Genomic DNA, 13,902 nt, shown 5'->3' on the forward strand with positions numbered 1-13,902 from the left:
AAGAATGCTAAAGTCTAACAGAAAACTTTCCCACAGAGCTTACTAAATGTGCCCCACTGTCTTCATAGGAACACCCTTTTAACATTAGACTATACGATCTTATACATTTTTCTTCCAGCATTAGATACTTTGGTATATCAGGCACAGTAAGGCTGTTTGGTCTAACTTTTACACAGTTTTACTATTTCAGCTTCACTGCAAACCAGAAGAGAGTTTGTAAATGTTGTTGATGGTTTCAAGGGAAAAAAAAATATTTGACATATATAATACATTTATTTTTTATGGAATTAGCTAACATCATGTCTATTATAGTTTCCATAATAAGTGCCAAAGTGTTGGGAAATGTGCAAACATCTGCTTTTGGAAAGTTTGGGTTTTTAATGTTCCAAGAAAAAGGCAGAAAGGAACAAAATTTTGACTGACCTGCCCATCTTTGTACCATGTGATCGTGGCCATTGGGAATGCCTTCACTTCACATTCAAGAGTAAAATTTGTGTTAACTTTGACTTTGACCAGTTTTGAAAATGTTCCAATCCCAGAAAGGTCATCTTTTTTGATTTGTGGAGGAACTAGAAAGTAGAGAAAGAGGTAAGTGTTAAGTGCAGCAATTTGCCCTCAATATATACTGGCATTTTGAATCTTGAATCTACCATATATACTCAAGTATAAGCCAACCTGAATATATGCTGAGGCACCTCATTTAATGGTGCTAATAAAATATGTAGCAACCGCCTTCCCTCACTAATAAAATGTGCAGCAACAGCCTCCCCTCACTAATAAAATGTGCAGCAGCAGCCTCCCCTCACTAATAAAATGTGCAGCAGCAGCCTCCACTCACTAGGAAAAAAAATAAAGCTTCTGTTTTTCCCTGCGATGATGTGGTAATCAATTGTATTTTCTTGATAAGAAATTTAAAATAGACCACACCAGAATAGTTGAAAAACCGCCTCACGGGGAAATGTGCAATAGTGTTACCGTGTGGCAACCAGTATATTGTAAATAAAATATTGCTTCTTCTCTGAAGAAAACTATGCACTACTACATTCTGTAAACCAAACATTATTTATTAGTAACACTATAAACTAGCTAAATGTTTGGAGTCTATCTATGTAATAGCAGAAAACATACAGCATAAAGTCTCTGTTACCACAATCTGGTCAACCTATAGGTGTTAAAAGCTTTAGTGCAATAACATGGACAGAAAAATATCTTCCCCTGTCATAGACCGGTGGACAGTCCGCAGGCCTCTTCCATCCTGTCACACTCCCTACAACCATGATTGTTACGCCCCTACTTACTTGTGAATAAGCGGAGGTGGGGGGGGGGGGGGTTAAGCATAAACATTGTGCTAAAAAGGTTGTCTTAAACACAGGTATAAACAATATATTTATATTCCTTGGTGGATGACTATACAGGTAACTATACCATAGACTTCCAAGAAATAATGGTGTTCATCCTCTCCTGCCTCATTAGATGCAATGCAGTTGTAGCTTCCCAGGTTGTCTTCCTGAGCCTTCAAAATCTGGAGAGTACGGCCACCTAGATATTCCATGACAGTGGTCGAGAAACAAATATATTAATTATAAGGAAAACCTACAGAGGAAAACTTGCATTGAGCAATGTCATTGTTATTTTACATCTAATGTAATGTTAGGATTTCATGTTATGAACTGCAAAAATGACTGGTCTATACAGTATAAAACTGTCTACAAACCACTGCCTCCATAGACATATTTAATGCACCTCAAATTTTTAAGCAAATTCTCTCAGATTTTGTTACTTTACAAAGGGTATAGCACTACAGCTCAATGATTAGTTTTAACCCCCTTAATGACAAGCCCCTTTTTCATTTTTGTGTTTCTATTTTTCACTCCCCACCTTCAAAAATCTGTAACTATTTTATTTTTCCATGTAAACTGCTATGTGAGGGATTTTATTATGTGTAACAAATTGCACTTCATAGTGACTGTATTTAATATTCCATGTCCTATACTGAAAGGTGGAGAAAGAAAATTCCAAATGTATTAAATTGGTGGAAAAACGTGTTTGCAACATTTTCTTGTTGGCTTGGTTTATATGGCTTTCAATGTGCGCCCCAAATGACATGTTTTCTTTATTCTTTGGGTTGCAATGATAACGGGGATACTACATTTATCTAAGTTTTATTGTTTTAAAAAAAAAAAATTCTTCATATTGCTTTCTTCTGGCACTGATAACTTTTCATACTTCGGCTTATGAAGCTGCATGGCATGTCATTTTTTACAAGATGAGCTGACATTTTCCTTTCTATGATTTTGAGGACTATGATTTAGAGTAGACATTTTTTTAGAGAGGACATTTTTGGATGCAGCGATACCTCACATGTTTATGTTAGGTCAATAAGCCCCGCGCGGCCGCAGCCACTGTCAGTGCAGCGCGACCGGCCATGTAAATAAGCACCGCGCCGCTGTTAGTGGAACAGCGGCGGTGCGGCCGCATCGCGGAGAGCTGGCAGCGATTACGCAATACATGCTGCCGGCTTCTCCTATTGGTCCTAGATGACAGGGGGCGTGCTGGGCGTGTGTCGTCCGGCCCCCCAATGAATAAGGCCGACTGCAGCTCCCCAGATATGAGGATCCGACCTCTTATTTTGTAAGAGGTCGGATCTGTTTAAAACACCTTTCCGATAATAGATTTAAAAAAAAAATTGCTGGGCAGAAAGGGGGTAGGGAGCATGTTATGTGGGGCACATTTGGGGGGGGGGCCTTTTTCAGGGTGACAGGTCCTCTTTAAAGGGAACGTGTCATCAAAAATTGCCCTTATAAACCCCAACCAGTATGTTGTCAAGCAGCTGAGAAGTTTCTCAGTGTGGAGGCATCATCCAGAAAATAAACTTTGAATTTAAAAGTAAATTAGTTTTATGAAGCCAAGGAGGCGGAGAGTAGTCAAGCTTTGGCTTAGAATGCCCCTTCACTTAAATTTTTTAATTAATTCTTTATTTACAAATTAATTAATCATACAAAAGTATCATACATTGTGCCTTTTTGCCATTAATCTCCTTAATTTTTACATCTTATTGATATAGCTACAATCATTGATTTGTGCAACTTTACATTTTTGCTATCAGTGCCTGTATTCACGTGGTAATCTAACATCTTAGCCAGATCTTATACCAATCACTTACCCTCTTTCTACTAGTAAAATATATCTTTCCGTATTCTAACTTTTTTAATTGCTGACTCCCATTGCTGTATTGAGAGCAAGTCCCAATTCTTCCAACTTTTAGCTATGAGCACCTTTGCTACTAGGGAAAGTCTGCATATTGTTATAATTTGGTTATTTCTAAGACCTGGATGCGATTTAACATATTTTAAACCAGTACCCCAACTGTGCAATCCACTGTAATATCTAGCTTTTCTTCAATTTTTACGCCCCCTTCACTTTAATTGATGATCCTGGGTCCAGGAACATCATTGATCAGATCTCCTGAAGTCCAGCGCATGATGACAAGGTGATAGGAGGTTTTAGAGGCAGGGAGAGCTTGACTTCACTGTTAAACTCTCCGCCTCCCTGAGTTTATACATCTAACTTCAAAGTTGATCTTCTGGATGATGTCACCAAGCTGGGCCATGAAAAAAACATGATCTAGAAGCTGCTCAACTGCTAGAAAACATACTGTCAGTGGTTTATTAGGCCAATTTCTGATGACAGGTTCCCTTTAAGATGTAATGCAGAGCTCTAGGTTGTCATGGATGCAGACTTCAAACTGTAAAAAGAAAGAGATTTTACCTGGAAGAATTCTGATATTATCTTTTGGCTGGACTTGAAATCCATCTTTATACCAAATTATTTTTGCAGGGGGATAGGAATTAACATCACAGTATAAGGATACTGAGCTGTGGAGAACAACAGATAGTTCCTCAGGGGTATCTTGAGTTTTTGCTCCAAGGATTGTAGGGGAGACTGTTAAAAAAACACAAAACTTAAAACTATTTATTTTTCATCAACATTGAGAGAAATTCATGAACAGATTGTGGTATAATCCAGACACATACACATACATAATCCAAGCACAGTCATATGGCATGCAAACATTTAACCATATTAGCAGAGTATTATGAATAGCGATACGCTGCATACCCGTTGAAGTTTGGGTTTGTTGTGTTTTGCCGAACTTTGAACAAAAGTATTGTAGTACATGGTGATTATTGCTGTAATTGGTGAACAGGCTACTCATCTGTAACTTTGTACAACCAGCACACTGTTAGGCCCCACCACACTTGCGTTGCAGATCACGTCAGAGTTTGATCAGGGTGCGATCAGGGTTTGGTCAGTGAAAAACTGACAATTTGCATCAGAGTTCAATCAGTTCTCAGTCAGAGTTTGTTCAGTGTCTCAGATTTTCAATGCATTTTCAATGTGTTTTTCACATGCAGATAATGCGCGTGAAAAGGACTCAGGTCTGAGCTCTATCTTTTCTATGGCAATTGATGCGAGTGCAATGCGTTTTTGATACATCTCCATAGACTTGTATGGTGTGTTTTTCACGCGCGTGACTTGAAGTAGAGCATGTCCAGATATAAACGTGCACTAAAAAACACGCCTAAGACGCTATGGGGGACATATATCATGGTTTTTTCTTTCTTTGGTGTATAAGAGACATTTGGCAGGTCTTTTTTGCACTTTATGTATGTATGATCATGCCTTTTTTCTTGTGATACATGCTCAGTTTTGCCTATCCTGGCAAGCTCAAACTACATATGAGGCTGCGGTCACACGTGGTGTTAAGGGTGAGGTCACAGGTTTCGTTTTCATTGTGTTTTGAAAGACATTACAACAGCTGAGGAGAGGTAAGTTGCCTTATTACATTACTGTTGACATGTGTGTTTATAAAACAAACATGTTAACGCATTGTTAATACAGGTGTTAATGCGGTGGTAACTAATGCATTAACATCAAGTTTACATAGGGTTTTGTAAACGCAAATGTTAACAGTAACAAGGCAAATTACCTCTCCTCAGCTGTTGTAATGTGTTTCAAAACACAACCAAAATGCCACATGTGACCTCACCCTTAGGAGTAACCAATACATTTAAAAAAAAAATGTAAATGCATATTTAAGAAAAACTTTGAATTTTAATCATTTAGAACATGTGAAATTATTCAAATTTACATGTTAAAATAGGGTCCATTAAAAAAATCCTTCCATTGCACCTGCCCTAGATTTGCACAAATTTGCGCCTAAAAAGTCATAAAAATTAGCAAAAAAAGTGATACATAAGTGAAAATTTGCACTGAACATCTGTAAAATAAAGATACATAAGGCATTGCACAAGGTGCAGACCAAGGTATACTTGAAAAACAACAGCAAAAGTGGCAATGAAAAGTTGCAAAAATGACAAATTTAACTAGCAGAAATAAAGATACATGTGTCTCTATATATTTTATATATATATATACTTTTATCAATTAAGTATATACTCAAGTATAGGCCGACCTGATTATTAGCCAAGGCCCTTAAATTTACCTTCAAAAACTGGGAAAACTTATTGACTTGAGTATAAGCCGAAGGTGGGTAATGCATTGGCCCCAGCTTCCCAGTATATAGCCAGCAAGTCCCCTGTAGTATATAGCCTGCCAGCTCCCTGTAGTATATAGCCAGCCCCCAGTAGTATATAGCCTGCCAGCCCCTGTTGTGCATGGCCTGCCAGCCACCTGTAGTATATTGTCTGCCAGACCCCTGTTGTATACAGCCTGCCAGCCCCCTGTAGCATATAGCCTGCCAGCCCCCTGTACTATATAGCCTGCCAGCCCCCTGTAGTATATAGCCTGCCAGGCCTGCCAGCCCCCTCTAGTTTATAGCATGCCAGGCCCCTGTAGTATATAGCCAGCCAGCCCCCTGTAATATACAGTCCGTTAGCTCCCTTAAGTATAGAGCCATCCAGCCCCCTTAACTATACAGCCTTCCAGCCCCCTTAAGTATACAACCAGCCAGCCATCTCCCTTAAGTATACAGCCAGTCAGCCCCCAGTAATATACAGTCAGCCAGCCCCCTCAAGTATAGAGCCAGCCAGCCCCCTTAACTATACAGCCTTCCAGCCCCCTTAAGTATACAACCAGCCAGCCATCTCCCTTAAGTATACAGCCAGTCAGCCCCCAGTAATATACAGTCAGTCAGCCCCCTTAAGTATAGAGCCAGCCAGCCCCCTTAACTATACAGCCTTCCAGCCCCCTTAAGTATACAACCAGCCAGCCATCTCCCTTAAGTATACAGCCAGTCAGCCCCCAGTAATATACAGTCAGCCAGCCCCCTTAAGTATAGAGCCAGCCAGCCCCCTTAAGTATAGAGCCAGCCCCATTTAGTATATAGACAGCCCTTTTATGTCTTTTTTCCACTGTAACAGCCAGTAGAAACGCGTTAAGCATCGGAAAGCCGCAACGAGCATTGGGGATGCTGGAAGGTGAGTATCTTGGTTTCTTTTTTTTTTATTGACTCGTGTATAAGCCGAGGCGATATTTTTCAGCACATTTTTTGTGGTATATATATATATATATATATAGTATTTTTGTATATATTACTTCCTTGGATATAGCACTCTTGTTTTTTTTTAAGTTTCTATGAATTCTATACTACCTCAAGTATTTGTAATGACAGCAAATGGATTTTTTGGGCAAATCCCAAAGGACCACTTCCTTATTAGCAGTATTACTATTTTTATCATTCTTTTAATAGAATTTAAGAACCTGATGAAGGCAGCAGTTCACCCCTAAAACACATAGTTTTCCTATCTAAAGTTTAATAAATTAATTGGTGATCAACTATTCTACGATATCCATTTGGTGTAACAGCACAGTGAAGAAACTCCATATATTCTCTCTAACAAACTACACAAAAGAGCACTTTTTCTTCACTTTCAACAGGTTGTATAGGCAGGCAGCCTCCTGACAAGGGGGATGATGAAACTCAGCAGTCAATTAATTTATATCTGTTCCAAAGTAACCTTTTTTATCCTTTTTGCTACCAATTTTGCCAATGTTGTTCAAAAGCGTACTGCTTCTGCCTCCATTTTAGCATCATCAAGAAATAAAAATACTCACCCATAACACTAAGGCTAAACCTTCGGCTTTTATCTCCTGCTGAATTGGAAGCAATGCAAACATATGTTCCTGTATCGGATACTGTGGCACCATTTATTTGTAATGTTTGCCCTTCATTTCTCATTATATGGTAACTTTCCAAAGGCAGAGGTTGTCCATCCTTTAACCAGGTTATTAGAGGTTCAGGATTCCCTGAATGAAGATGTAGGCATAATATTCATGTCAAAATAAATTGCGGTACAATTTCAAAGCAGGACAATAGAAAGTGAATGTTGACTTTATTTGTAAATGTATTTATTTGTTGACTTTTTTGTAATGTTATGTAATTTATTTAACTATACGTAATTTATAGGGCACCATTAATTTCATGGCCCTGTACGTTCAATTAGAGGTTCACATACATAACATTAAGATGAGAACAAATAGAAGTACAAAGACACAAAACTACATCGGACTGGTACAAGAGGAAGGAGGACTGCGCCCATGAGGGCTGCTAATATGCTAGACTGTGGGTTGAAGAACAATTGAATGTGAGAGATGTTCTTGAGGCTAAGATGGCTGGTTGTACTGAGGGCCTAGGTGTGGGGCTCAAAGGATGAGGCAGGATTAAGGGTTACTCCACGGCAGCAGAAGGAAGACTAGGGAAAGTGTGTAACCGTTAATTGTTATGGATAGGTCTGGTTGGAGGTCTGATATTCTGGAATTCTGGCTTGTAGAGAGGTGCAATCTGGGCCATAGATATAGATCATTGCATTTAAAGCTCTGGGACTTCATAAGCTATCGCAGGACAGAGGTGTAGATGGAGAAGAATATGGGTTCTAGGACAGACCCTTGTGGGACACCAACAAAAAGGAAATGAGGTAAAGAGGTGGAAATTCAGTTTATAGACTCTAAAGGTGCAGTTGCAGAGATATAAGTAGAAGCAGAATGGGCCAGATCAGTCATACCAAGGTATCACTTGAGTTTGTAGCAGGAGAGAATGGTCAACAAGATCAAATACAGAGGACAGTTAAAGGAGACACACGTTCCAGTAGATTGATTGGTTTGGAAACTGGATTGTAGCTTGTGGCTGTTGGAATGGCAAGCTGGAGGAAAGTTTCAGAGGATAGTTTCAGATGGAAACATGTTGTTCACAAAGTTTAGAAGTAAACAGAAGTAGTGAGATAGGGTGATAGGTCAGCAGAGAATATAGGTCAGAGAGATGACTTCTTCAGGATTGTATGTGACAATTGGATGTTTCAATGCAGAAGGGACAATTACAGACATTATTTTGGGGAATATCATTACGTGTCAATTTTGTTTTCTATAGATCACGAGACATTTTTTTTTTAGCAACATTTTAAATGACAAGGCAACGTTGAAAGTTGTTATATTATTGTTTCTATTTAGCTAAAAGAGCAGTCAGGTCAGTGCAGTACAGGCAGTCCCAAGATTACATACAAGATAGGCTTTCAAGTTTTGTTCTTAAGTTGAATTTGTATGTAAGTTGGAACAGGTATGTTTTTTAAGTTATCTCCAGCTAAATTATTTTTGGGACCTGTGACTATAAGATTTGGAAAAATTTCTGTTGATATGGAAGCAATAATTAACCCCTTAAGGATGCAGCCATTTTGTAGCTTAAGGCTCAGCCCCATTTTTGGATTCTGACTTGCATCTCTTTATATGGTTATAACTTTTGAACTCTGTTACTTATCAAAGCAATTTTTAGATTGTTTTTTCTCCACGTTGTACTTCATTTTAGTGGTAAATTTTGGCTGATAAGTTTTGCGTTTATTTACAAAAAAAAAAAAAGAAAAATGATGATTTTTCTAAATTCAAAATCATCCCGTTTTCAGGCAGATAGATTTACCACCTAGATAAGTTGATGAATAACATTTCCCATATGTCTACTTTACATGTTCATCATTTTTGAAATGTCTGGATAATTTCTTTTGATGTCACGCGGCTTACAAATAGATTATAGATTTTCCGTAATTTCAGAATTGATTATTTTGGGGATAAATACTGTTTTGAATGAAATTTTACATATTTAGCATTAAAACCCCCTATATAATCAACCCATTTTCAAATCTGCACCCCTCAAACTATCAGAAACAGCTTTTAGGAAGATTGTTAACCCCTTGAGATCTTCATAGTAATTGAATCAAAATGGAGGTGAAATTTAGAATGGTCAAATTTTGTTGGTTATACGTTCATTTAGCCCTAAAATTTACACATTTCCAAAAGATAAAAAGAGAAAACCCACTGTACAATTTGTGGCAATTTGTGACTTGTTTTATGGGTGCACAGCGAGGTGCAGAAGGAAAGGAGGGACTTGCAACTGCCAGGATTTTAGTTTCCTCATTTTCACCGTATAGCCTAATAATCATGTTATCTTTATTCTATGGTTCAATACGATTACGAGGATACCAGACATGAATATTTTTTCTTATGTTTTACTGAATTTGCCAAATAAAACCCTAATATGGGGAAAAATCTATCATTTTTGCATTGCCGTCTTCCATGTGGCATAACATTTTTACTTTTTTTTTCGGGACATGTTGTACTTCGTAAGAGTATCATTCTGGAGTACATATGTTTTGTTGCATTTTTTGTGGGATTCAATAGGTAAAAATCATCATTTTTGGCGGGTTTTTTAAAGTTTTTTCTTACCGCGTCCATTGTACATGTTCAGTAATTATTTAATTTTATTCTACGGGCTGATGCGGACGCGGTGATACTATATATGTGGGGTTTGTGTTATGATTTAGACTTTTTTGAGTGTTATATGTCTCTTTACATGTTCAGGGGCTTATGGGCATTTTTATTGATTTATAAACTTATTTTTTATTGAATAACAATTTTTTTTTTACTTTTTGACTATTTACACCATGGGACATGAACAAGCAATCATCTGATTGGACCCCAGGGTTGCCATAGCAATGATCGGTGCCCCCCGAAAACGGGGTGGGGGGGGGATTGTGGGGGAAAGACTCAGCAATGGCAAGTTAAATGCTGCGGTCGCACATAGAGGAGATATGGACACACACATTTTACCTAGCTGTGGTTCACTGTTTGCTACTTTGGAGTATTTTACCTATTCAATAATAAAGATTGATTTCATGATTCCAACTTTGGTGATTTATATGTTTTTTATTTTCTTTTGGTTCAAGCCTTTGTGCCCATACCTTCGCTTTATAATTGTTTGGATACAGAAATCACAGAGGGCATAGAGGTCTGTTTATAACTAGGGTTCATCTGTAAGTCGAATGTCTTTAAATCAGTGATTGCCTGAATTGTGTCCAGGAATTACTGTTTATTGTGTAGCATTTTGTATGGTCACTAAAAGAATTGTGGGTTTCTGAGAAAGATACTAAAAAGGGGAAAACTGTAATGAAAATAGATTTGTGTCTCTAAATAGCCACGTGTAATATGAGGAAACTATGTCCTGCCCCAGTGAACATCGGAGGAGAATAGTGATGCTCTATGATCATGAAATGCAAAGATTATAGCAATAGGATGAGGCCGGATTACCTGTTACTTCACATGAAAGTGTCACATTACTGTTCTCTTTTACCTTCACATCTTCCAAAGTATTTCCAGTAAATCTCGGTGAAACTAAATATAAATACACATATTCAGAATTAGCAATGATAACATTTAATAACAATGGTTTTGTCAATAAAAATTATTTTGGATGTGAGTGTTGACAAAAACACAGAAAACCAAATAACACACCTTGAGGATTGTGTAGTTTACAAATAGAAATCTGCCTCTGTCCATTGTTCTGAACATTACAATTAATAAAGGAAAATTATATGCAACAAGGTATCAAAAACAATTTCTCCACAAAGCTAAGCATTTACCCAGAACACTTAGTAGGAAGTTTCTACTTTTCTCTCCAGCTGTATTTGAGGCGACACACTGATACCTTCCAGCATCTGATAGTGCAGTGTGTAGGAAGCGCAGAATCATACCACCTAAGAATAAAAGAAAAAAAACACATCAAAGATATTGGAGAAGATTTTCAAGAAAAATATGTCTGAAGTGTGGCATATCAGATCCCCTGTCTGAAATGTCCTCTGTCACATTTCTGTTTTTTCCTAAAAGATCTGTGGCTTCACATGAAAGGGGTAAATCTGTGCATGGCCTAAGACACATTCCTCACAAGCGAGTTTGCCTAGACAAACTCTCTGCAAGCATTATATGCTGAATTCAATGTATCAACTCTAGGTTCAGTCCGTTAGATTCTGAACACTTGTGGGCAACAGGTCTTAGATGTACCTCTGTACAATAAAAAAGGGCACTTTGTATAAAAAAATATTTTACCGAAAAAAAAGATATGTTATATTGTACCTTTTAATTCCATGTGAGCTGTGACTAGGCACTCTACCCCTGGGTGTGGATATAGAGGAGTGGTCCCCCCCCCATACTCTCAGGAAACCCCTCCTCCATGTGTTCTTTTCAAATTCAATAAAAAACTGTAGCAGCAGGGGCGATGCTAAGCCAGGTGATGGGTGTTTTTTTTTTATTTCTAAAGGACACACGGAGGAGCACAATATAGAGAACCCCTCAGGTAACCGTTCCTCTATATCCACCTTCAGGTGCTCACATGGAATTATAAGGTGAAATATAACATATCTTTATTTTATGTACTATCTTAAAAATCTTTTTTTAATATACAAAAACAGCGTATATAAAGCAGTGTATGTGCTATGCTCTGTGGGGACTGTGGGGTGCTAAAAATGAGTCTCCTAGTGACAAGTTCCCTGTACCCACTGGTAGTACCTGCTTTAAGAGAAATAGCCACAGCAGATTAAATATTAAACATATTTCACATACCCCCAAGGAAGTCGCCGAAGGCGAAGGAATGAGAGGGGTGACATTGGCCACATGTGCCCTATTCCTTCCTTGTGATCTGACTAAGTATTGCAGGAATAGACGTATCAATAGGGATGGAGGTTTATCCTATAGATATCTTACATCTGATGTTTACTTTGTGTGATGTTTGCCTGCTATTTTACTATACTATGTAAATAATTGATATATTCCCTCTTTAGGGAATATATTCCCTCTTTTCGGACATATGCTGTCACATGTGGCTTTTTGTGAACACTGTTACCTTTGTCAGTGCTTATTTGCTTTTGTGAATGTTTTTAACTTTTAAATGCTTTTAACTTGTCTCTTCATATATGTGGTTTTGTGATGTTTTGTACTAAATAAAGATTTGTCAGATTTTTTGAGTACACACACCGCCTTTTTTTTAATGATGTACAAGAATAAAATAGTGTTTTGGTGCAGAGAAGAGAAAATTCCATATATACGGTAATTGACATACTGGCTTGTCTGTTATTCCTGTTATTCTGCACCTTGTTATTAGGCTTTGTGTTTAATGTTAAAGGGGGCTGCCTTACAAGATAGGCAAGATGTTGTCATTATTCCATCCTGGAAAATGTATTTGAGTTTCCTCAGGCCTGTAGAGCTGCCTTTAATAGCAAGTTCTCCTTAATGGGTTTTATGACTTCCCTAAGTTGAGAGAAGTCAAAGGAGATCAAATTGGTCTGTGGTCCCCAATTGCAACTGCAACTTGGACTGTTGCCGCCATTAGTCATTTAGATTTCACAATAGTACAGAATATATTCCATTTCTGTGGCATGAGATGCTTGAGTTACCTGACATTACTTGATAAGTTGGATCAGAAGTAATGGGATAGCCATCTTTGTACCAGGTTATTTTGGGTGGAGGAATGCCTGAAGCTTCACAAGTAAGAGTCACTGGATTTTTCTGCACAATGCTTACATTTTCAGATTCTTGAAATCCTCTGGAGAAAGCTGGTGGAACTTAAAATATAAATAGATTGCTATTAGTAAATGGAGTCCTTCCATACTGTCTTACTTCTTACTTAAAATCTACCATCAAAATTAATCATGATTAATCAGGGACACTAACTTTTAGATTCAGGTACCGTGAATATGCTAATCTTCTTATATTTGTTATCCATGGCCTAAAATCTATTTTTTAAATTATATTAATGACCTGAAGGGCTCTGGGAGTGTTTCCAGCAACTCTCAGTGCTGAATATTCACAGGATGTTACAGAACATATCTCACCCAACCCCCTGCTCTCAGGGGGAGGGGAACTTGCTCTGCTCATTGTAACAGCCTGTGAAGCTACAGCTCATGAATATAATTATAAAATAAATTATAAAAGTTAATTTTAGAAGGAAGGAGTCCATAGAATACAAAATATTACCACAGTCACGGTGCCTGGATCTATCAGTAAGTGTCCCTGGTTTATCATGCTTGATTTAGATGGTAGATTTCCTTTAAAGAAAAACTATATATCATGGCACACAGGTCTAAAACACTGACTTTTTGCATGATTGTCTTTTTAAGTTTTTTTTTCCACAATGAGTGTATGGGGTTTAGGGCAGTACCACACATGCAGTGACCAAACTCTGCTCAATCATCAAAGTTTGGTCAGAGTTTAGTCCTAGTTCTATCCTAGTACTATCCAAAGATCTGGGTTTTTTTGTTGTCCTACTTTCATCCTGTGACAGACTTTTACAGCTATCAGTTACTTCCTTGAAACTCACGCATCCATGTACAGCCAGCTTTTTTTAAGGCATTCATTAACTCCAATGGGCAAGTTTCATGCCAGACTAAGAGCAGAATTGTGTATGCTGTATTTTTCCCTGATAAGTATACTGTGATAAATATCTCATATATGCATAGCAAAACAGATTATTAACAAGTTGGAGTTCTGTCCATCGTGTTGTCAGATGTAGACTGGAACTACACTTGTATGCGAAAATAGCATGTGTACAACTTGAGCTCCTCCTGCCCC

The 13,902-nt window shown here is 37.9% G+C and overlaps 1 protein-coding gene across 1 annotated transcript in view; it reads right to left on the reverse strand.

Moving 5' to 3' along the window:
* Nucleotides 1-13,902, reverse strand: part of HMCN1 (hemicentin 1) — a 219,917-nt gene that overhangs the window by 125,167 nt on the left and 80,848 nt on the right. The window contains exons 46-52 of the mRNA XM_072128125.1: nt 12,729-12,896; nt 10,923-11,036; nt 10,591-10,674; nt 7,078-7,269; nt 3,769-3,942; nt 1,426-1,539; nt 424-569 (exon numbers count right to left, since the gene is read on the reverse strand). Of these exons, the coding sequence (XP_071984226.1) occupies nt 424-569; nt 1,426-1,539; nt 3,769-3,942; nt 7,078-7,269; nt 10,591-10,674; nt 10,923-11,036; nt 12,729-12,896 (992 nt within the window). The remainder of the gene's footprint in view (nt 1-423; nt 570-1,425; nt 1,540-3,768; nt 3,943-7,077; nt 7,270-10,590; nt 10,675-10,922; nt 11,037-12,728; nt 12,897-13,902) is intronic.

The sequence above is a fragment of the Engystomops pustulosus genome, chromosome 10 (assembly GCF_040894005.1).
Source record: "Engystomops pustulosus chromosome 10, aEngPut4.maternal, whole genome shotgun sequence".
Lineage (NCBI taxonomy): Eukaryota > Metazoa > Chordata > Amphibia > Anura > Leptodactylidae > Engystomops > Engystomops pustulosus.